Genomic DNA, 22,291 nt, shown 5'->3' with positions numbered 1-22,291 from the left:
AATTATAAGATTATGAATTTGATGGCACGGAAAATTGGTGACGGAATTAGAAATGAGAGTGCAGTTTCTGGATGGAATAAGAAATTGTTTAGTCTATTGAATAGAATTTGTTTAAATGTTGTTAGGTTTTGTTGGGTAAATATTTTCAAAAAATCATTTCTTTTTAATTTTTACATTAATACACAATTAGATATATTCTCCGTAATAATTAAAGTTAGGAGTACACATTAATAAATATAATGTGGTCAATTGTTTGGATGAGAGAAATATAATTTTTTATTTTCTTATGTGAGCTCATAGTTTTTTTTTTTTTTTTATTTATTAACAAACAACAATTTCATTCATTCAAATCAATAGAAAGTATATCGATCGAAACCATTACATATTCAAATTCGCTAAAAATTAAATAGGATGAATCTGCGAATAAGCTCACAACATCCGAGTTAATAGCATAAAACGACTTAATGTATATGACAAAGCCTACAATTGAAATGATAAGATTCAAGTGTCTGGAATAGTCATGCCCCCGGATCTGCAATGTTGACGACGTTAAAGTTATTGAATCTTCACTGAATTTGGATCGAGACAAATCTGCAAATCTGAACAAAACAAACTCTATACTACGACGTGAAAACATCGTACCAGGACGGGACTCAACAAACAACTCCATAGTGAGACGAGATTAAAATAACAAAGACAAAAAAAAAGCAAATAGGAGGATTTGGGGTTTTTGTGTGGCGGCTGCCAAAACTAAGATATTTTTTTGGGATACAAAATACTACCTACGTCTCAAAATAATTGTCACATTTTATTTTACTACTGCACACTTGCCGATGCATAATTTTGATCATGAATATTTTTAGTTGTGTATTATTAAAAATTATGAAAAATTGATATTTTGATAGTACTCATCGAGACAAATCTAACAAAATCTCATATGCTAATGTTTATCTTTATACATTAGTAAAAAAATATGATCAAAGTAGCTTGTATGAATAATAAAATTGTGACAATAATTTTTGCTAATGCCAAGTTTCGAATCAAATACCTCTAAGTTGCAAAGTAACTCCTTAACTAAGGGGCTACATGAGAAACAGAGCAATCAGCATATAGTTAATTGTTATTTACAGTACTATTTTATTTTTTTGCTTTTAAAATATAAAAAGGTCATGCCGTATTTTTTGTCTATAAAATGAAAAGTTAATTGATTGGTTCTGGATTTTGGATAGCGAGGGAGAGGGCAATCAAAAGAAACGACCTTGGCTTGCATCTTGCATCTTGCATCTTGCATCTTTCTCATCGGTATGTATCTCCGTCCATGCGATCTGTTTTCTATATATGTTGCATCTTTTCATTCTTCGATGCACAATTAGGGTTTTATTCTTCCCCTTTACAATCATTCGAGTCGTAAGACACATATTAGGGTTTCATTATGGATCCAGATATCAAAATTTAGATTTCAATTTTGAATTTTGTTCATATATGCAACCACGATTTTAGCACAATTGTTAATTTCCGTGTCTCTCAGTTTCATCTATTCTCTAGAACGCTATGTTTTGATCATGTGAAATTATAGGATATAGAAACACTGTAATTATGTCTCACTGCAAATTCATGCTTGTTTGTTTTGTTTTGTTTAGGAATTATTGCATTGTTATGGGTGTGGGGTTTGGTTACTCCATAAATCTATGTTGTTGTTGTTGTTGAGAAAACTGATAATAACAATAATAGTGTTAACAATATATTGCTATAGCATTCGACTATATGGTTATTTTGTTGTTTATTGTGTTCTTTAATTTCAAAATAAATGGTACCATGATTTTTGTCTCTTCACTGAACTTTCCGTTGTTTTATATTCTGTTCGATTTAGCTTAATATTTCTACTTTTGGTTTGATTATGATATTCTCACTTTTATATTACTTGTATATCTGTTGAAGGTTGAATGAATCTATTGGATTCATCTAGATTCTAGAGTCCCCTGTTTTTACAAATTATGTCACAAAACTAGCCAGTTTGAAGTGCTTGTAAATGAAGATGATAAACTTGTATAATCGCTGCCATGTAGAATGATGATAGAAACCCCAAAACAGAATAGTGTAGAATGAGTGTATTATTATTGATTAAAAGTAAATGATTCCAAAAGTTTTCCTTCTATAACCCGCCAGAGCAAACCTCCTTCAAAGAATGAAAAGTCTCTGCCCAATGGAAAGTGGAAACCATAATACAGAATACAAACAGTTTGATAAACCCCCTCATGCACCACCATCTATTTATTTCCCTCCATTGTCTATTTTCTCCCTGGCCCCACTTTCTTTTTTTCTAGAATAAACCTTCCAAGTGACAGGCTTCTTTGTACTAAGGCTGACATCAGTTACTTAATAGCATAATAGTTAACGTCTAATGATAGAAAACAACATCAAATCTTTTTAGAAACCAAAAGTTCTGGAAACTGAAGATTTGAACTTGTAAACACCATACTGCATACACATAAGCTCTAATCACAAGTTCCAACTGTGATTGTGATAACTACTGAAACCTTAGTTAATTGACACTTTTGAATTGGTTGATACTTAAAAGTGTGCTAATTACTGAAAACTAATGGATTAAGTTACGCTGCTCAGTTTACTATGATTTGTAGTTGTAATACTTGTTGATGTGCATGATCATAAGTCGTGACTATAGTTCATACATAGGAGTGAATTTAGTTTGCTTTGACTTTCAATATCAGTGTTTACTTTTCCCTTTTTGGCCCATCATTTGGATTCTGGAGTTACGTAATGCAGAGTGTTATTAATCTTTTTTGTAAAACATGAATTTGTTTTGGTGAATATATTGTTTGAAGAAGTTTAGTTGGTTTTGCTACTTCCATTGATACTTGAGATATGGTTCTTTATTATGCTTGGACAGATGTTTCCTACCTATAATTCCTTTTTTTTTAGCGGCAGAATCTTTGGTTTGAAGATTATGGTGTGCTGATATGTTGTCGTCTAGGCATAATTACCTTTTTTTAGTTGCTTTTGAAGAATTTTTTTCCCGATCTGAACACAATAACAGGCTACTCCCTCTAGTCATTATTATAAGAAAAAGTTTGTTTTTTAGCTTCATTGAATGATTATTGTAGCTGATCTATGATATAGGCCAGATGCATCAATATTCAATGAAGAAGATTTGGGAGTGGTGATATGTTGTCGTCTAGGCATAATTACCTACATTTGGAAAATTGGCTATATGTCGTCTAGGAATAATTACCTGTCTTCGGAAGTTTCCAGTTTGAAGAAGATTTGCAAAGATGAATCCTGTCCTTGTAGTGTAATTGTATCTATATTTTGTGTATGGAAGATTGAACACATAGTAGATATTGGAAGTTCTAAAAGTTTGATGTGATTAATGTAAAATCATATGTTGGACTTGCATATTTATTTTTGAACCAGCAAGTGCTATTGTGAGTGTTTTTGTGTGTGTTTGTGTTCAATGCTTGGTTGTCGCACAATTTAAATGCTAGAATATAGTAGTGTGAATTTTGGTTTAAGATTGTATAAGTGCATGTTTTAGTTGATGTGAGAGACTCCAGGGCTTGTGCATTTGCGGCCACTGATTAGTCACTTAGCATGATGTTTTTTATGAGGTTTTGTTTTTGTTCCTGATTGATTCCTCTTTTTTCCTTCCCAGGTTCAGGAATTATATTAAAATCTTAAGATGCCGGCTACAGCAGGTAGGGTTCGCATGCCCGCGAACAATAGGGTTCACAGTAGTGCAGCCCTTCAAACCCATGGCATATGGCAGAGTGCCATTGGGTATGACCCTTATGCACCAAGTAAGGAAGACAAGGAGACTTCTCAAAGTCAGCCAAATGCAGAACCTGATGCAGAGAATGCATATGCCAGCTTCCAAGGGCTTCTACAGCTTGCTAAGATTACCAATGCTGATGTGGATGTATCCCGTGGAGCTTGCAAGAAGTGTGGCCGTGTTGGGCACCTCAAGTTTCAATGCAAAAACTATGTGAAACTCAAAGATGAAAAGGAGGAGAAGGATCTTGAAGCAATGCAGCCTCCGGGGTTGGTTGGAATGGATAAGTTGAAGGGAAAATCTGAGAAGGGGGATAAGAGAAGCAAAGTTGAGAGCTCAGAAGAGGAGGACGAGGATAGTGAGAGTTCAGATTCTGAGATTGATTCAGAGATTGAGAGAGCTATTGCTCGGAGGTCTGGGAAAAAGGTTAGTGGTAAGGGAAGTTCTTATAGAAAGAAGGAGGACTCAGATGATGATGAGTCAGACAGAGATTCTGACCGAAAGAGGAAAAAGAGAGGTAGGGCAAAGAAGAGGAGTGCTAAGACTAAGAGGGAGGCTAGCGATTCAGATGATTCCGGAGAAAGGAGGAGGAGGAAGAAAAAGAGGGAGCACAGGAGAAGCAGGAGGGACGAGTCTCCAGATGATAGTGATGAATATAGGCACAAGAAAAGGAAGAGTAGGAAGGAGAAGACGAGAAGGAGAAGTCGTCTCTCTGATTCTGATTCTGAAACATCTGAGGATTCCACTTCCCGGCACAAGCGGAAAAGCAAGAGGACATCATCGTCAACTGACAGTGATTCAAGTGATGGATATAATGGTTCAAGGAAGGGTAGGGATATAAAAAAATCAGAAAAGAGGAGGAGACGTCACCATGGAGATGATGATTAGAGGAGCAATGGCGTAATCAAATCATATGTCCTTTGATGATTGTAAGCTTTTATGTATAATAATAATACACCTATATGCTTGTTCAAACATTGTACCTGGTTTGCTGAACTTCAGAATCTGGTTATCAGTATGGCTTGATATTATTGATTTTTCTACACTTATGACTGGGATATATGGATGGTTGTTTTGCTTTTGTTATGAGCTTATATTTTGTGTTTAACTTTTTTGCCTTTAAATTAAGGGCATGTATTAAGAATCCAAAATCCTAAATTTCAAAAAAAAAAAACCAAAATCCTAAGTTTTTAAAAGTTAGGAGAACAAAAGTGTTATTTTGAAAATTATGGGGTTAAAATTGCAAGCTTGTAAAAGTTAAGGCGTCAAAATCACAATCACAGGTTCCTGTTGTTTTTATATTTTTTATTTTTTTTCTATGATTTTCTAATATTTTTAAATAATTAAAATTTAGCCCATCTAGAGCCTAGTAATTCGTAATTCATATTATAACCAATTTTTAAACTAGACTTTTTAATCCTGCACAATAAAATCCATAGCCCGTTAAAATTGACCTATTAAGATTGAATAGTCTATTTTGACTGCTATAATTTTTTTTTTGTCAATAAACAAAATGACAAAATCATTGAAAATTTATACACATAAAGTAAAGTGATCGAGGTTCGAACTAGCAATATCGACATTTTTATCAGTTGAGTTATGATTTGTGGATTTGACAGCTATAATTTAAATCCATAAAATAAAAATTAGAACAAGCAAAATCTATGAAAACTCAAAAATCATCGAGCAATTTTTTATTATTATTATTATTATTATTATTATTATTATTATTTTACAATAAAAATCAGAGTATTTTTTATTTTTTGTAATAGAAAAATCAGAGTATGTATGTACAGACGACAGAGAAGGAAAACAGAGAGACAGAGTCACAAGTTGTACTCAAAACATCCCTCGTTACGCGTGTGGGCGGGAAGGAGCTCCCTCCCTCCCTCTCTGGCTCTCTCCGTTGGGGTTAAGAGATTTTTATGCTCTTAACACAAACAAACCCAATTTCACAATGTACAAGCTAGCTACTACTCGAAACGTCGTCGTTTACTTCCCTCGCTTCCGTTCCCTTTCTCTTTTCCGTCAATCTCCTCCTCCTCCTCCTCCTTCTTCTTTTATTCCCTCTCGCTTCTTCCGGTACTCTCTCCAACCTTCTTTCAAATTTATTCAATATTTATTACTGAAATGCCTGTTTTTGTTTTCAATCATTGCAACAGTGATAGCTTATTGCTTTTTTGGGAGGGTTATTTTATGCAAGATTTTTTTTTTAATATTATTTTTCCAATTTGAAAAATGGATGTAAATACTTAACAGTCTTGGTATTGTTTTGATTTTTGTTTGTGTGTGTAAAGGTTGATATTTTTGTAGTTTGAAGTTTGAACAAAAACACTTGCTAATTGGATTTGTGAATGTTTGGATTAGCGGTGACTGGTGACTTCAATAAAATTACAGCGACACTATGATTTTGTTGAAACTCAGAAGTCTTGACATTATTTTTTTGGTGTGTGCGAGCGTGTGTGTAAAGGTTGATATTTTGTAGTTTTAACAAAGATTTGTGCATCTTTGGATTAGTGGTGAGTTTAATAAAATTACGGCGGCACTATGATTTTTGTTGAAACTCGGAAGTGTAGTTTTTGTCAAAATCGTGGTAGCTGAATGTGATTCCACCAAACTCAGAGTCAATCCAAACATGCACTAAGTTGGTAGACATGGCCAACCTGAGTCGGCTAGTGAGACTAACAGTGGACACAGGGTGGGGACTGTAGCTCATAGGATCAGGGCATGTAGCTATGAATCATGGTGTCCGGGGTGCGAATCCCTCCTCGCCCACAACCGGCTAACCCCAATTTTTTGAGGCCTAAGAGCCGTTGCTTGAGTTGCTTGGGGGGCCATGGGAAAGAGTTATGCGCTAAAAAAGTTCATGACTTCGACCTAATTCTAGATACCTATTTGTGCATTATCTGTTATAGTGACAAAATGCAATCAACCATTTTCTTGGTGATCTCATGTCGGTAGAACCTTAGATAATTCATTCAATACATATGAATTGAGATTAATGTTATGCTATGGTTACCATGTGTGTATTTGAAATAGGTAGAATGTGATAGGTATTCTTGGATACAGATCTTTTGTTTTTCTGTTAGATGGCATGTGAAGCATGATACGAAGTTCTCATTCTAAATTTAGAAAAAAATATGGTTTAAATTTTTGGATGTAAAGCTTCTTCACATAATAAAATCCTAATGATGTGAATTTCTCGATTGTTTATTAATAGAACAAATGGACGTGTACAGAAGATATCATGTTTTCAAGACAGGAAAGCTTCAAGGGGGAGTAGTAAAGTGACCAAGAAGCTTAGAGTATCAAATAATTTTTTAGATGATAAAGATCTTTCTCACATATTATGGTGGAAAGAGGTAAGTCACTTCAGTTTTTTCCCCTCTGAACTTGTCCATCTTTTTTATTGTTATGATCATAAACCACAAAATCTTTTGAGAAAATCTTGCTTCCTTTTTCTTGGTTCCTTTCCAAATTATTGCAGAAGTTGGAGATGTGCAAAAAGCCGTCAACAGCGAATCTAATCGAAAGGCTTGACTATTCAAATTTGCTTGGCATGGATACTAACTTGAAAAATGGAAAGTGAGCACTTATGAAATTGATGGTTTTTTATTTTTTGTTTTTCCTTTTAATATCTGTAACTGAAAAATGAAAACATTAATTGTATGTTTCTATTTTAAAACATTTATGTACAAATCTCTTCAACTAAGTTCTTAACGGTGATCATTATTTATAAGAAAGTTGATGGAAGAATGAATTTGTTTGTGTAGTCTGAAGGAAGGAACGCTTAACTGGACAATATTGCAGTTCAAGTCGCAATTTCCACGTCAAGTTTTACTCTGCAGGGTACGTTATACATATACACCATTTGATGAGAGTTTGGTTAGTCATTGGCGGTCTTGTGTGTTTAGTCTAAAGGCAACAAAGTTGCCATTCTCAACAAATTTCTAATTGCTATTTTGCTTGCACACTTATATATTTCTCGAGCTAACTTTCTCTTGCTATCTCCTTATTTACGGCCTGTTTTCCTTTAAATATGTGCTCAGGTTGGGGACTTCTATGAAGCTGTTGGGATAGACGCTTGTATTCTTGTTGAATATGCAGGTTTAAATCCCTTTGGTGGTCTACGATCAGATAGCATCCCTAGAGCTGGTTGCCCTGTTGTGGTATTGACATTTTTATTCTCATGCTGTTGCGTATTTTTATATTCTGTTGAGAAAATTTTATATCAATGCCCTTCCCTTATTGGCTATGCATGTTTTCGGACCAAGATTTTTTGCAGTAATAATTACACGTAGTTTCGCATTGTTTTCGATCTCGACCGTCAATCTGAGATTGGACGGTTTAAATTGAAAACTGTCTTTTTAGTTAAAACTATCTTGACCGTTGATTTACAATTGGATGACTGAGATCGATTACAGCGTCCGGCTGTAACTGCATGAAATCCAATTCCACTTGTTTTCTTGAGATGTTTAACTTATATTGGTAACTGTTAACGGATCATACAAGAAGAAAGTGATCTTGCTTTTGTCAAGTATTTTTTTATACGCAGTCTTTGTGCAACAAGAAACTTGGTACAAATGCCATTCTATGAATATTTCTAGTCTTTACTGGTTATTGATGTTGAGCTTTTGTTAATGGTGTTTGACACCTTGATTAATATTCTGAGTGTTCATTCTGCTGATGTTAGATTTGGGTGTAGAGTCTCTTTTATCTGTTTATTGTATATACGGAACTTAATTTTTTCGCCTCAACTAAATTTTAGTGGTTTTTAAGTGTTACGTTTCGTTGTCATGTGCGCCAACAACAATAAATTTGTGTTTATTTCAACACGGCAATGGTTCAATGTGGTTGCTGATTTGTTATATATCTAAGGGTGTCTTTGGTTTTTCTTTGGTCACAGAATCTTCGACAAACTTTGGATGATCTGACACATCATGGTTTTTCAGTGGTAAGTGTAAAGATTAAATAGTCTTCCACTTTTCCCTATTTTAAATTTTATCACTACATGGTTGAATCTATCCATTTTCTATTGCCTGTCAGTTTATAGGATTGTTCACAATGAAACCCAAAATCAGTATCTCCCTATTTATGCATTTATGCTGTTTGTATGTTGTTGTTGTTATGATGTTTTCCATCTTCATGAATTAATATTACTTACAATTTTTTGTCTTGCCAGTGCATTGTGGAGGAAGTTCAAGGTCCTGCACAAGCTCGATCCATGAAACATCGTTTTATATCTGGGTAAGTACAACATTCACCAAATGGCAGTGGTCTCAGTCCTCCCTCCTTTCTCTTTTAGATGATCTTTAGAAGATTTGTTTGTTGTAGAGCTCATTGAAATGAAATGTTTTCTTTTCCTGAATTTTTTGTGTATGTTGTGTAACTGACTTAATGTTTAAACTTTCAGGCACGCTCATCCAGGAAATCCCTATGTATATGGACTTATTGGGGTTGATCATGATATTGAATTTCCAGAACCTATGCCTGTAGTAGGTATGAGTTTTATTTTTTTGCCTAATTAAACTACTAATTAGATTATTACAATTTTAATATTCTAATAGTTACTTCGATTATATAATTTTTATATGCTCACTTCATTTCTCTTTAGGCAATTACATATTATTAGTTTTGTTTTACTTTTTCCTCATTTTGATGATCTTCATCTTCATATAGTAAAGTGAAAAGACCAGTACATGGCAATCAGAACTCTTTAGTCCATTGATTTATTTATTTTGTTTCTGATTTGTTTTTCTGTGCACCGACTGTATTATTCCTCACTGATTTTGTTCTGCTATTCATGCCTTTTTCTTTACACATAATATATTCTGTCATAAAAATAGGAACTTATGAATATATGTAAGATGTTCTTCATTCTTCAGGAAAATGTGTCTTTTTGTTGAGTTTTCTATATCATACTCGGAGGGCGACACATTTTTTTTTACCTTTCGTTTCAAATTATTCACAATTCTCCATTGATACTTTGATAGTACATCTTTGGACTATATTGGAATGATCAATTTCAATGATGCCTCTTTTATTATAGGAATTTCTCATTCGGCAAGGGGATATTGCATTAATATGGTCCTAGAGACCATGAAGTCATATTCTTCTGATGACTGTTTGACAGAGGAAGCAGTTGTTGCAAAGCTTCGAACTTGTCGATACCATCATTTATTTTTGCATACATCTTTGAGGAGGAATTCTTGTGGTTTGTATTTCCTAATTCTTTTTCTGTACTTTTTATCATAAATATTAGACTGAACTGTGTTTCTAATTTATGGTGACTATATGTTGGACACGACAAAGTGGATATTATTAGATTTTCATATACCTTGCTGTATCGATACTTGTCTGTTTTGGCAGATTATGTCCTCTTATTAATTGTATTTTTACCTGTTAGAGTACACATTTCTGTAGCTTAACAAGATTTGTAGAGATAGGTGTAACTAATAATCAATTGTTAACCATTTTTTTGATTAATTCATTCGGAATTTGATAATTGTTGACCAAGATGTCTAGAATTGTAAAATACTCTCTAAATGCTTGATACTGTGTAATGATAGGGATAACTTCTCTCGTCTCAAACACATTTATGGCATACTTGTAGTTTCATGTATTCTTGTTGTGAATTTGAGTAGCGTATTTCAGGAACGTCCAATTGGGGAGAATTTGGTGAAGGAGGCCTCTTGTGGGCTGAATGTAAATCCAGACATTTTGAATGGTTTGATGGCAACCCTGTTTCTGATCTTTTGTTAAAGGTATGATTCTAAACAGGAAATATGTATTTTGAGTTTTTGTTTTATTTAATTTTGAAGGTAATGTATATATAAAATATAAATAAGTTGTTTTGGATTCTTACATGTCTATTCACTTTGGAACATAGGTAAAGGAGCTTTATGGTCTTGATCATGAGGTTATGTTTCGGAACGCAACTGTGTCTTCGGGAAATAGGGCTCAACCTTTAACTCTTGGAACATGTACACAAATTGGTTGGTATTTTAAACATTGATTATGCTAACTGGTCAATTTCTTTTTCTTATATCTGGATCTCCTGTGTTTCAGGTGTCATTCCGATAGATGGAATACCTTCTTTGTTGAAGGTCTTACTTCCCCCACATTGCAGAGGATTACCAGTACTGTGAGTAAAGGATTCTTATATTTTTTATGAACCTTCCATGTTAGTTATTGACAAACTTGCTGAGTCGTCAGTTAAAAGTTTTGTAGTTACTATTTGTTAGATGATTTTATAGGAATCAAATGATAAAAGGAATAAAGTTTGAAATTTATATATATAATATATCATTTGATTCTTGAGAAATTTGTCTTAGATACTTTATATTCATATTTTAATAAATTTAAATTTTATTCATTTTTATTAAATTCTTGAGAAATTGTTCTGAATGAATTGGTTTTACTATTTTTTATTAGTTGTTCATGTGATTAAGTTTTTATACAATTTTTATTGCAAAGGTTAAAATAATTTTTAGTTATTGTTATTTCCTTTTATTCGTACAGCTTTTCTGTCTTTAGGACACAATATGTTTCCCTTGATTCAGGCAGTATCATGTTTATGCGAGTTGTAGGATGTGATATATTGTTTTGCTGATAAAGAATTAGGTGTTATAATTTAAACTTGTTTATAGTTTGCAATGTTCTATCAATTAGATAATTGCATTATTCATTGTCCATCTCAACTATACCAAAATTTCCCCTTTAAACTATTTACCTCCCTTGTTCGGCTTATTTCTTTTTATTTTAGATTTAATAGTTAAATATAACTCAAAGTGTAGTCTTAAGTGATTAATTCTTCATTCCTTGCCAAATTAATGTCATTGTTGGTTTATTTTGGTTCTCAGGTATGTTAGGGATCTTCTTCTGAACCCTCCTTCCTATGAGATTGCGTCCAAAATTCAAGGTAACTTCCAATTATTATAATCTTCATTTGCTTCTTAATTAAATTTAACTGTTATTTCCAATGTACAATTTATCTCAGCCTGCACTTCATTTGCTTTCAATTGTACTCATTTCTTTCTGCTTTTGATTGGCAGCAACATGTAAACTTATGAGCAGTGTAACATGCTCATTTCCAGAATTTACGTGTGTTTCTTCAGCAAAGGTTATCACTTCTGTTACTTATGAATGAGCTTCAAGTGAAACTTAATGCATGCTATCCTAACATGCTTAAATAACAATTACGTCGAATAGAGGGAATAAAACATAATGGTTGTATATTCATAACAAATTTCAACATAACACATTGCATTTTAAATGTTGGTCATAACGACTGAATTGAATAAATAACTACCGTTAACGCTATATTCAAATATACTTCCCTTTTCAAGGTCAATTTATGGTTTATCTTTATCTTAAAACATAAGCAGACTGAAAAAAAGGTATGCTGAGTTCGTATATCTGGTTCAGAATTGTTAGAAATAAAGTAAATAGGTTATTTATGTTTGGATATTGTTATGTGATATGGTAAATAAGGTAACATTAAGCTTTGATTTATTGTGATTTGGTGTGCCTTTTGTTTCTCTTGTCTTTCAACTTAGTTTCCGTAGTTTAACAAGAGGAAATCCTAATCTGTGAAACCCAGTTGACACATTATCTATTGGTGGTATTTTTGTGTGTGAGCTCATCTCTATTTTCCAACCTTAGCCCTTTTCTCTCGGTTGCATTCATCTTTCCAGCTAGCTCAAATTCAGTTTTCGATGGTTGTAAATGATGCTTGTTCTCAATGCCATAAGTTTTGATGCGCCTTTTTGCATGAAGATAGTTTCTTTGCTAAATAAGTGTATGTCATGACTGTTGTTTCATATATTAGCTGATATTGTGTTTGCCCTAAAAAGAACAATTTGACTAGCTTTGTTTTTATTTTAATTATTCTTGGTGTAAATTGTCTTTTTCCAGTTTGTTTTTTAATACTGTGTCTTGAATATCTTTTATGTTTAGTGTTCTACCCTTTTTTTTTTATCAACCATTCTTTTGTTTTATGCAAATGTGTTTTGCTGTTTGACTCGTTACTATTTTATTGCAGATTGCTAAGCTACTTGAATGGAAGGAGGCTAATCATATTGAGCTTTGTAGAATAAAGAATGTGCTTGATGAAATTTTGCACATGTACAAAAACTCTGAGCTTAATGAAATATTGAAACATTTAATTGGTCCCACATGGGTGGCTACTGGGTTAGAAATTGACTTCAACACCTTGGTTAGCCCCAAAATCTATGATTTTTTTTTTCCTTTCACTTTGTTTATATGAAAATAAGGGATAGTTCACCGCCTCTTAGATGTGCATCAAGGAAAAATTAAGAAGCATTTGTTGAACTAGAAAATATCTATCTTAAGCTATGTCCTCTTCCAATATCCAAAGTTCCCTTAATATATTTAGATTTGACTGCTTTTTTAGTAATTGTTGTTCAGTTTATAGTTGTGGTGTTTAGTTATTAGAAATTATAGTTTTTATGAAACTAAAATGGTTGTATTGTTATCCTAAGACAGCACCCTGATCAAAGTTAATTTTTCCCGTGTTCATCAACTTTGTTCTTTTTCTCTTCTTGCTCCTGTTCCTTTTCTATTCTTGTTCTATTAACAACATGGGAAGAGTTAGGGAAGTTAGAGCAGTTAGTTAGTTAGTTAGTTAAACAACATTAGTTACATAAATGAATATGGGGATGTATGATAAGAGGGATCATTTGGATTTGTTAGTATTAGAATTATAGGGTTTTAGGTAAGGAAGAACGAAAGAGAAAAGATACAGACATTCAATTATGATAGTTGTTTGATTTGATACAGAAGACCTCGCCTTAATAATTTTTTTGTGCATATACTAGGCTCCTAAATTCCTAATTAAATAAGGACGCCAATCATGTTAAATTGATAATTATTCAATTCCTAATCCACTGGTCATATTAGATTGAATACCAATTCAAAGTTTCCAACCACAAGAAAATTTAGGATATAAAAAATTGAAATTTGTGCTGATGTGCATCATGGCCATTGATGATTCATCACATGACTTAATAGAAATCACCATTGGTGTGATATACAACTAATTCATCACTAACTTAGAATAGCAAGAGCCAAATTACGGCTGGGATAGTCGGAGCCAGATTGAAATTAGGATTGCCCGGGCCAAACTTACTATCACAGTACTAAATTTGATGATATTATGTATTTTAAAGCTGGATTTTTGTTGCAGGCACGATTAAAATATAATGCTTCAGTCATTTTTTTCTTGGTTGATTTATTTACCTCAAATTGCATTGAAACGTAAACTTTTCATAATGTTATATTTTTCTCCAGGTTGCTGGATGTGAAGTTGCATCTGGTAAGATTGGTGAAATAATATCTCTGGATGGTGAGAAAGATCAGAAAGTCAACTCCTTCTCTGGTATTCCTGATGAATTTTTTGAGGATATGGAGTCTGTATGGAAAGGTCGAATAAAAACGACCCACGTAAATGATGTGCTTACTTCTGTTGACGAAGCAGCTGAGGCATTGCATTTAGCTGTAAGTCTCTGTAACTGACACCTTGCCTATAGCTGTTTGCAAGTAAAGTTTATTTCGAGAGACATATTATGTTTCATTTATAAAGTTTAAAAAATCTTCCAGGTTACTGAAGATTTCACTCCCATAGTTTCTAGAATAAAAGCTTCCATGTCTCCACTTAAAGCTCCTAAGGGAGAAATATCTTATTCTCGGGAGCAGGAAGCAGTGTGGTTCAAGGGTAAGCAGTTTATGCCAGATGTATGGACTGGTAGCCCTGGAGAGGAACACATTAAACAGCTAAAGCATGCTTTAGATTCTAAAGGTAGAAAGGTAGGTATGGAATGGTTTACTACTGCGAAGGTGGATACTGCCTTATCAAGGTATGCTTTTTAAAGAAAAAACACTGAGTTTTATTTAATTTTTTATTTATGAATTTTGTCAAATACTTGTGTTTTTCTTTTTTAATCATATATGTTGTTGACCAATTTGTTTTAGGTACCATGAAGCAAATGCCAAGGCAAAATCTAGAGTTTTAGAACTTCTAAGAGAACTTGCTACTGAATTGCAATCCCATATAAACATCATTGTCTTTTCTTCCACATTGCTTGTAATTACCAAAGCTTTGTATGCTCATGTGAGGTTTGTGAACATCTTTAGTTTCTTTTGCTTTAATTTTTTGTGGATAAAATGCAATGGTATTTGACTTTGTGGTTTATTGATGTTTTTTGATGTTTTTTGACTAGCCACAAATTTGACCGATCTTTAAGATATTAGCTTTGTAGATTGGATTTTAATTTGAACATTTTTTTCAATATGTTGATTTGTATTCTTGGATGCGTGTATTGATTGTAAATGGTTTTATGGGTGACTTGAAATTATTTGATACAAAAACATTAAATTGTGCAATCACGTTTGCAGCCGTGATAATTTTATAGTATTGGTTTATTTATGGAGTGTTTACTTTATTCCATTATTAGTCAAATTTTGTGGATACTATTATCTTTTTGCCAAAGTAGATTAAATATATCACAAATTCAATCATACTCCACACTTCAAGGAAAATATTGCAAGTGTCTTGAAACTGTTTTAAACTATTTTCGATTTCAATGTGATTGTGTTAAATCATGAATTTTCTCTTTGCAGCCTTTTATGTTTTATGCTAATTATGTTAATTGGTGCCTTGCAGTGAAGGGAGAAGGAGGAAATGGGTTTTTCCTACAATAGTAGAGTCCCAAAAGCTTGAGGTAGTATATAAAAACTTGATATGTTATGAGAAAATTGCATCAAGACATACACTTTTCTATTATAAATGTACTGTTTTGATGCTTGCATTCAATGCTCTACGATATTCATACCGCTTATCTCATTTTTTTGTACGATTTGTTAACACTGTATTCCTGCATTTGACATGTAACCAATTATTGCAGTCAAAGTATTGCCCGAGGTGTCGGCTTAGTGCTAAAAGTTTGACCTTGTAACCTCAAGGGATGAGGTTTAAATTCCTCGGAAGAAGTTGTAAAATGACTATTAGTGCCACCTTAATTTACAAAAATTCCTCCCTTCCCCATTCCTTTTTAAATGATGATCGCAGTCGAAGTAAGGCTATTAGTGTGTATGTCAATATTTGGCTATTTTACCACATAAAGGGTAAGTATTTTGCATGGTGAAAGGCAGTCCAATAGCTTTACAATCTGATGAAATAGGGAGATGCTAATTTTCTTAATTCTTTACTGCAATGGGGCTAGAATTAATAGTTGATATCTGTTAGTGACAAATATGAATTCAAGTACAACTCTTTGTAAAGAAAAATAGCGAAGTGTTTTCATCCATGAGGGCCGCCATTATGTGACAATGTTTTGAAGCTATGTCTTCAGAGGAACTTTGGTTTTGATGTGTAATGTTTAGTGTGTTGTAGTCTTCTATATCATCCATTTGCTAGGTGTTCTTTATTAATAACTTGTTTGGATTCATAATCGATGAATGCTCTTTGTTGACTGTTGTTGTAGGATGGGAAGTCGTTCGACAAAAACTGTGAGATGAAGATAGTTGGCTTATTACCATATTGGTTGAACATAGCAGAAGGAGGTGCTGTGCATAATACTGTTGAGATGCAATCATTATTTCTATTGACAGGACCAAATGGTGGTGGTAAATCAAGTTTACTTCGGTCAATTTGTGCTGCAGCACTACTTGGGATATGTGGACTTATGGTTCCTGCAGAATCAGCTCTGATTCCCTATTTTGACGCGATCATGCTTCATATGAAGGCATATGATAGTCCAGCTGATCACAAAAGTTCATTTCAGGTATGCTTTTGGTTAATACTTTGCACTTAAATAGTTCATTTCAGGTATGCTTTTGGTTAATACTTTGCACTTAAATTTTTCTTTAATTAGATATCATATAATTTTGATTGCTTTATTGTCAAGATAAGGAAACCATAAATTTATTATTTTTTAAAATTTTATATCCAATCAAACATCATAATAACCAATCCTATTATTAGAGTTTTAGATAATCTAAAAAAGAATAAGTTCCTTAAATCCCAAATAGCAATAAAATAATTCCAACCAAAAAACAGACTATAACTCTCCTCAAAAGAGTCAAACAACAACAAGCAATCTGATGAAGCGGATTCAGCAAATGAAAAGCATCATTGGGGTCCGACATAGCAGTCGAAATCACATGATTCTTCCATTTTGCAAAGTCGTGGCAAAAAGTAGTTGGAGGACATATTTATCACCCAAGGTAATCTTGATCTCACCAAATGACCAATCAACAGAAGGAATCCTGAGACCTTAAGAAGATCTAGGACTTGCAAAATTAGTTGAAGATATCAAGGGTGGTTATATTGTGCCTCAATCAAGTGTTAGATCCCCTGCATAAAAGTAGTACTCATATTGCTAGGATTATGAAGTAAATATGCATTAGACTTAGAGATTTGAAAATGATAGAAAGCTCAAAAGCACTAGCATGCAATTGTTTAAATAAGTTTGTAGGGTCAAGGCTAGGTGTCTCAGCTGGCCATTATAACAGTCATCACAGCCAAATTATGGACCTTACAGAACAGTGCACATTAGCATTTAGTATATAATTATCACTATCCAAAGCAATGCTGTCAACATTGCTGCATAAATTGTAAGATTTTGTGATATTTACGATCTCAATCATTTCTTCCGATGTATCACACACGCATAATCTGACTGACAAATATCATCGCTAATCACTTATTTGATGACTATGTTATTCCTATCCTGTAGAAAACCAAATAGTTAATATGTCCCTGTGCAGAATCAGCCAAAAACAGTGTTCCACTTCAGTGTGGCATGCCAAACTAAAGGTTAACATCTTTGAACCGCACAAACTAGTAAGATCACAAGTTGGTACCTTGCCTTAACTTACCCCTGCGTTAAATTTTAAGAAGTGTAAAGGCTATGCACAACCTTTAGAACAAGGATGTGCAACTTTGTTCTGTAATGGTTGTAAATGGTTTTAATTGACTAATTCGATATTTTGTGCTTGGAACTTTTTGATTAGATTTCTTGTAACATAAACCTTGCTCTAGTCTCCGTTATTTGATAAATTTACAATAACCTCCCTTTTAATATCACATTTTCAGGAACTACAGGGATATATTTTCCATTCTTCTGTATAGTCTACTGTACAATGTAACATCGAATATTCACAGAGAAAGGATAAGTGTAATTTCCAAAACTAGAACCAACAATTATGAAATCTCAGGAGTAAACATAATTTTTGTGAAAAATAAATAGTTTGTCTGTTACTTTATGGATTTTCTAGAAAACTATATGGTTGTTTATTGGTTTATAATTTCACAAGTACTTTAAACATTAATGTCTGTTACAGGTGGAGATGTCTGAACTTCGATCAATCATTGCCGGAACCACTAAAAAAAGCCTTGTACTTGTTGATGAAATATGCCGAGGAACTGAAACTGCAAAAGGGACTTGTATTGCAGGCAGCATCATTGAAACTCTTGATAGAATTGGCTGTCTGGGTATTGTCTCTACTCACTTACACGGAATATTTACCTTGCCACTGAATCTCAAGAACACTGTGCACAAAGCTATGGGCACAGCGTGCATTGATGGACAAACAAAACCTACTTGGAAGCTGACAGATGGAATTTGTAAAGAAAGTCTTGCTTTTGAAACTGCCAAGAGGGAAGGAGTTCCTGAGATTATTATCAAAAGAGCTGAAGATCTTTATCTGTCAGTTTATGTTGAGAAGCTGCTTTCTACAGAAAAGTTTGCAAAACATGAAGAATTTTCTACTTACATCAATGGTAATAATTTGAATGGAACACATGTTGATTCCAAAGAAATTGTATCGGGAACTTCTAATGAGGGAATCTCTTTAGCTAATCCAATGGAAGTTTCCCATAAGGAAGTTGAGAGTGCTATCACCGTAATCTGCCAGGATTTTATAACGGAACTCCAAAGAAAAAAGATCACACCAGATCTTACCAAGATAAAGTGTTTCCTAATTGGCACTAGGGAATGGCCTCCTCCGATGACTATAGGCTCTTCAACCGTCTACGTAATGCTCAGGCCAGATAGGAAACTCTACGTAGGACAGGTACATCACAGCTTCTTTTATGTTTTTCTCAGTGAAGTAGTTATATTCTGTCTTATTACTTACTTTATCATTGAGTAGTACTACAAAACCTGAAAAAAGCTTGAACCAATCTAAACATAATTTACCTACTTTAAAGGGTGGTTGTCAGATAAGACAAAGGCGAGAGCACTGATCCATCCAAGATTTCTTTTTATAAAAAATACCAACTCATTCTGTCTCATTCTATCAATCTAATTCTGATAATCACATTTCCCTTTATCTTTTATTTTTCCCAATGGGGTAGGAGCTGACATAAAATCTGTTCCTAATACCTCTAATGGGTTTGGATCCTCTCCATTCTCTCTCTCACATACTTTTCTTCTCTCCAATATTTTTTCTCTCTATCTTTTACAATTGAAGGAGGCAATCCATTTTACTCTGTAACAGGTAATTTAGCTGGGGTAGGTATCAGAATTGGTTTAATACCTTTTCAGGACACCTAATAACAACTTTTTTTAGACGAACAGAAAGCTGGGCCTAGCAGCTCCTATGTGAATTAACATCAAATTTTTACAGTTTAGAATTGGATCGGAATTCTCATATATCTCACTTGACAAATGATTTGGAGAGACAGACAAATTTAATACCTTTAATTAGACTGACATTTCCTTTCTCTTTGTGACACCCTTATGTTTTCATTTCCCCTGGATTTCCCATGTATTTGATTTGTCATGACTTTTTGAACAAGTTACTCTATCTTGATTTTATACTGCCTCTTTTTGGAATGTTTATCATATGATTACTTTTGTTCTGTGATGAACTGTTGACAGACGGATAATCTCGAGGATCGAATTCGTGCACATCGATCAAAGGATGGGATGCAGGATGCACCATTCCTTTATTTCCTAGTTCCGGGAAAAAGCCTGGCATGCCAAATAGAAACTCTGCTCATCAACCAGCTTCCGAATCAAGGCTTTGTATTAAGCAATATAGCTGATGGTAAGCATAGGAATTTCGGAACATCCAACCTTTATGTGTAACTATAAACATCAACAATCTTTTACTCAATATTATTTTAGCCGGTTATATACAACTAATGGCTTTAATGATTAAAGGTTAATCATCTTTTAAGTTTTACTGATGGAAGTTTAGGAAGCAATGTCTGCAGCATTTTTGTTGGAATTAGTTGCTGCAGTTGCGATTAATTATGTCCATATCGGCAATGTAGAGATTTTTGTATGAGCTTACAAGTACAGTTGGAATTCTATTCATTAAGGAATGTCTTTCATGAATTTCTCTCGCATTCATCATACTTAAAAGTGTATTAATACAGCTTATTAGCACCACACATCATTCATGTGCAAAATTGTTTAGTACGCGTGGTTCTTTGAATTGTTACATACTATTGGCCTAGTGGCCAACACTTGCACAAAAAAATGAGAAGGGGAAGTGGGCGTCGGTTCGAACCCACACACTCACTCATGTCCCAATATCAACTGCACTACAACATGAGGGACAATTGTGACATTACATGGATTGGCAAGCTATTAAGAGAACTGTTTGTACATGTATATAAATTAGTAAGTTTTTTGCTATGATACTTTGACACAGACAGTGAACATGACACTGATATCAGTAATTTGCTATGATTCTTGTAGTAATGCTCTAAAAACTTCACCTGTCATTGAGTTCCTAATGATCGAGTGAGATGCCAGTGGAGTACAATAGTGTTATGTCCTTGTCCCTAAAAAGTAATTTAGTGTCATTGGTTAGTTGGCATGAACATAATGATGCTAGATGATGCTAAGTCTTTATGCAGTGACAAATGATCCGATTGTAACATAATATTAATTTTGACAATTTAGGTACAGGTAACTCAGTTTTTTTAGGTATAGAAGCTATTTTAATCGTATAAAGCTAGAAATAATAGCTTTAAAACTAAAATTAAATTTGTTTGGTAAATCTTACTTGTTTTTTTTTAAAAAAAAAAAGGTTAAAAGTTGTTTTTTTTACTATAATTAGATATTTCACCCGTGCGATGCACGGGTATTACACAGGTGAATATTATGGATTTTGTTGTACCAACAGATTTTTTATTTGATTGAATAATACATATATAAACTTACATAATATATCTGATATATTGTTGTGAACAAATAATAGCAAAAGGGAAACCAATTATGAGTATACAAACAATTAAGAGAGAAGTTAATAGACAAACATATGAAGAAAAATCAGCAGCTTAAATCCACATTATACTTTTCAAAGAGTAGTATTAATAACAATGAGATGATAAATAGAAAAGAGATGAAATTGAAATAAATACAAAGCAAACACAACTTGTGTTTTTTCAAAACAACTTGAAAACGCATGAAAAAGAAATAAAATGGAATAGGCTACCTATGAATTCAAACAAAAGGTTAAATATGTTAATTGTTCTTCAAAAGGAATAATCTCATTTTTGACCGAATATTAAACAAATTAAATTTCTTGAAGTATCATAAGAGAAGTAATAATCTTCAAAAAATTTAACTACACATCATGTGGTTCATTTGATTCACAACTTATTATCTTCTTCCAATTTATCCTTGAAATTTTTTCTTCTTTCATCTTAGCCTTCTTCATAAACTCGTTGTCCATTCCAAAACTGTTGAAGTGGCCCTTCATCTATCAAGTCATAAGTTAATGAAATTGAAAGAAAAAAATTACTCTCATTTGAAGCTAGACATGTTAAGAAACTTAGAAATAATGTACTCTGTAACCTGTAGCAGCTGCCTCTCTTTTTTGCACCAATAACAGTTGTTAGGGATGGCAATGGGCGCCCACGGGTGCGGGTTTGAGTGATACCAAACCCACACCCGAAATCAACACCCAAACCCAAACCCAAACCCAAACCTGTTCGGGTGGCAAAATCACACCCACACCCACACCCATTGGGTTCGGGTTTTTTACACCCAAACCCAAACCCACAACACATTTTGTACTACTTTGCAAATTTAAGCAAAACAAGGTAAATTTAAGCAAAAACAATGGAATTTAAACATATTGTCAATCACTTAGCAAAAACATAGGTTTAAAATTACAAGGGAATTTAAAATTACAAAATAGTCTTTCAAGAAATTAAATTACAACTAAACCAAAATTAAGTTCTTCCAACTTTCAAGCAAAATTCAAACACAATTTTGGTTTGTGGTTTGTGAAAAACCTAATTTTACTTTTACACTTATATATATATATATGTGGGGGTATTTAGGTAATTTTAACATGTTTCGGGTGGGTGTATGGGTTTCGGGTGTGGGTTTGAGTGATACCAAACCCACACCCATATTTTCGGGTGTCACCCAAACCCAGTCAATTCGGGTTTCGCCCGTTGACTTGGGTTTGGGTTCGGGTGGGTCTCACGGGTTTGGGTTTTTCTGTCATCCCTAA

General features: G+C 33.5%; 2 protein-coding genes across 2 annotated transcripts; both read left to right on the top strand.

Annotated features, from left to right (window-relative positions):
- Nucleotides 1–1,265: 1,265 nt before the first annotated feature.
- On the top strand, nt 1,266–4,881 carry LOC123902237 (CAX-interacting protein 4). Its single transcript, XM_045951909.1, has 2 exons — nt 1,266–1,302; nt 3,670–4,881. Exon 2 carries the CDS (start codon nt 3,698–3,700, stop codon nt 4,673–4,675), a length of 978 nt encoding a protein of 325 aa, XP_045807865.1. The 5' UTR covers nt 1,266–1,302; nt 3,670–3,697; the 3' UTR covers nt 4,676–4,881.
- A 708-nt stretch (nt 4,882–5,589) lies between these two features.
- LOC123902227 (DNA mismatch repair protein MSH1, mitochondrial) lies at nt 5,590–20,539 on the top strand. The gene is made up of 22 exons (XM_045951898.1): nt 5,590–5,869; nt 7,008–7,149; nt 7,275–7,372; nt 7,561–7,636; nt 7,837–7,956; nt 8,694–8,741; nt 8,970–9,034; nt 9,201–9,286; nt 9,837–10,001; nt 10,442–10,551; nt 10,677–10,782; nt 10,856–10,931; nt 11,650–11,708; nt 11,842–11,909; nt 12,831–13,004; nt 14,099–14,305; nt 14,408–14,664; nt 14,780–14,923; nt 15,471–15,528; nt 16,291–16,590; nt 18,152–18,883; nt 19,693–20,539. The coding sequence occupies exons 1-22, from the start codon at nt 5,745–5,747 to the stop codon at nt 19,900–19,902; spliced, it is 3,426 nt and encodes a 1,141-aa protein (XP_045807854.1). The 5' UTR covers nt 5,590–5,744; the 3' UTR covers nt 19,903–20,539.
- Nucleotides 20,540–22,291: the final 1,752 nt, after the last annotated feature.

The sequence above is a fragment of the Trifolium pratense genome, linkage group LG1 (assembly GCF_020283565.1).
Source record: "Trifolium pratense cultivar HEN17-A07 linkage group LG1, ARS_RC_1.1, whole genome shotgun sequence".
Lineage (NCBI taxonomy): Eukaryota > Viridiplantae > Streptophyta > Magnoliopsida > Fabales > Fabaceae > Trifolium > Trifolium pratense.
The sequence above is the reverse complement of the archived record's forward strand: the minus strand, read 5'-3'. Positions and strand labels throughout refer to the sequence as shown.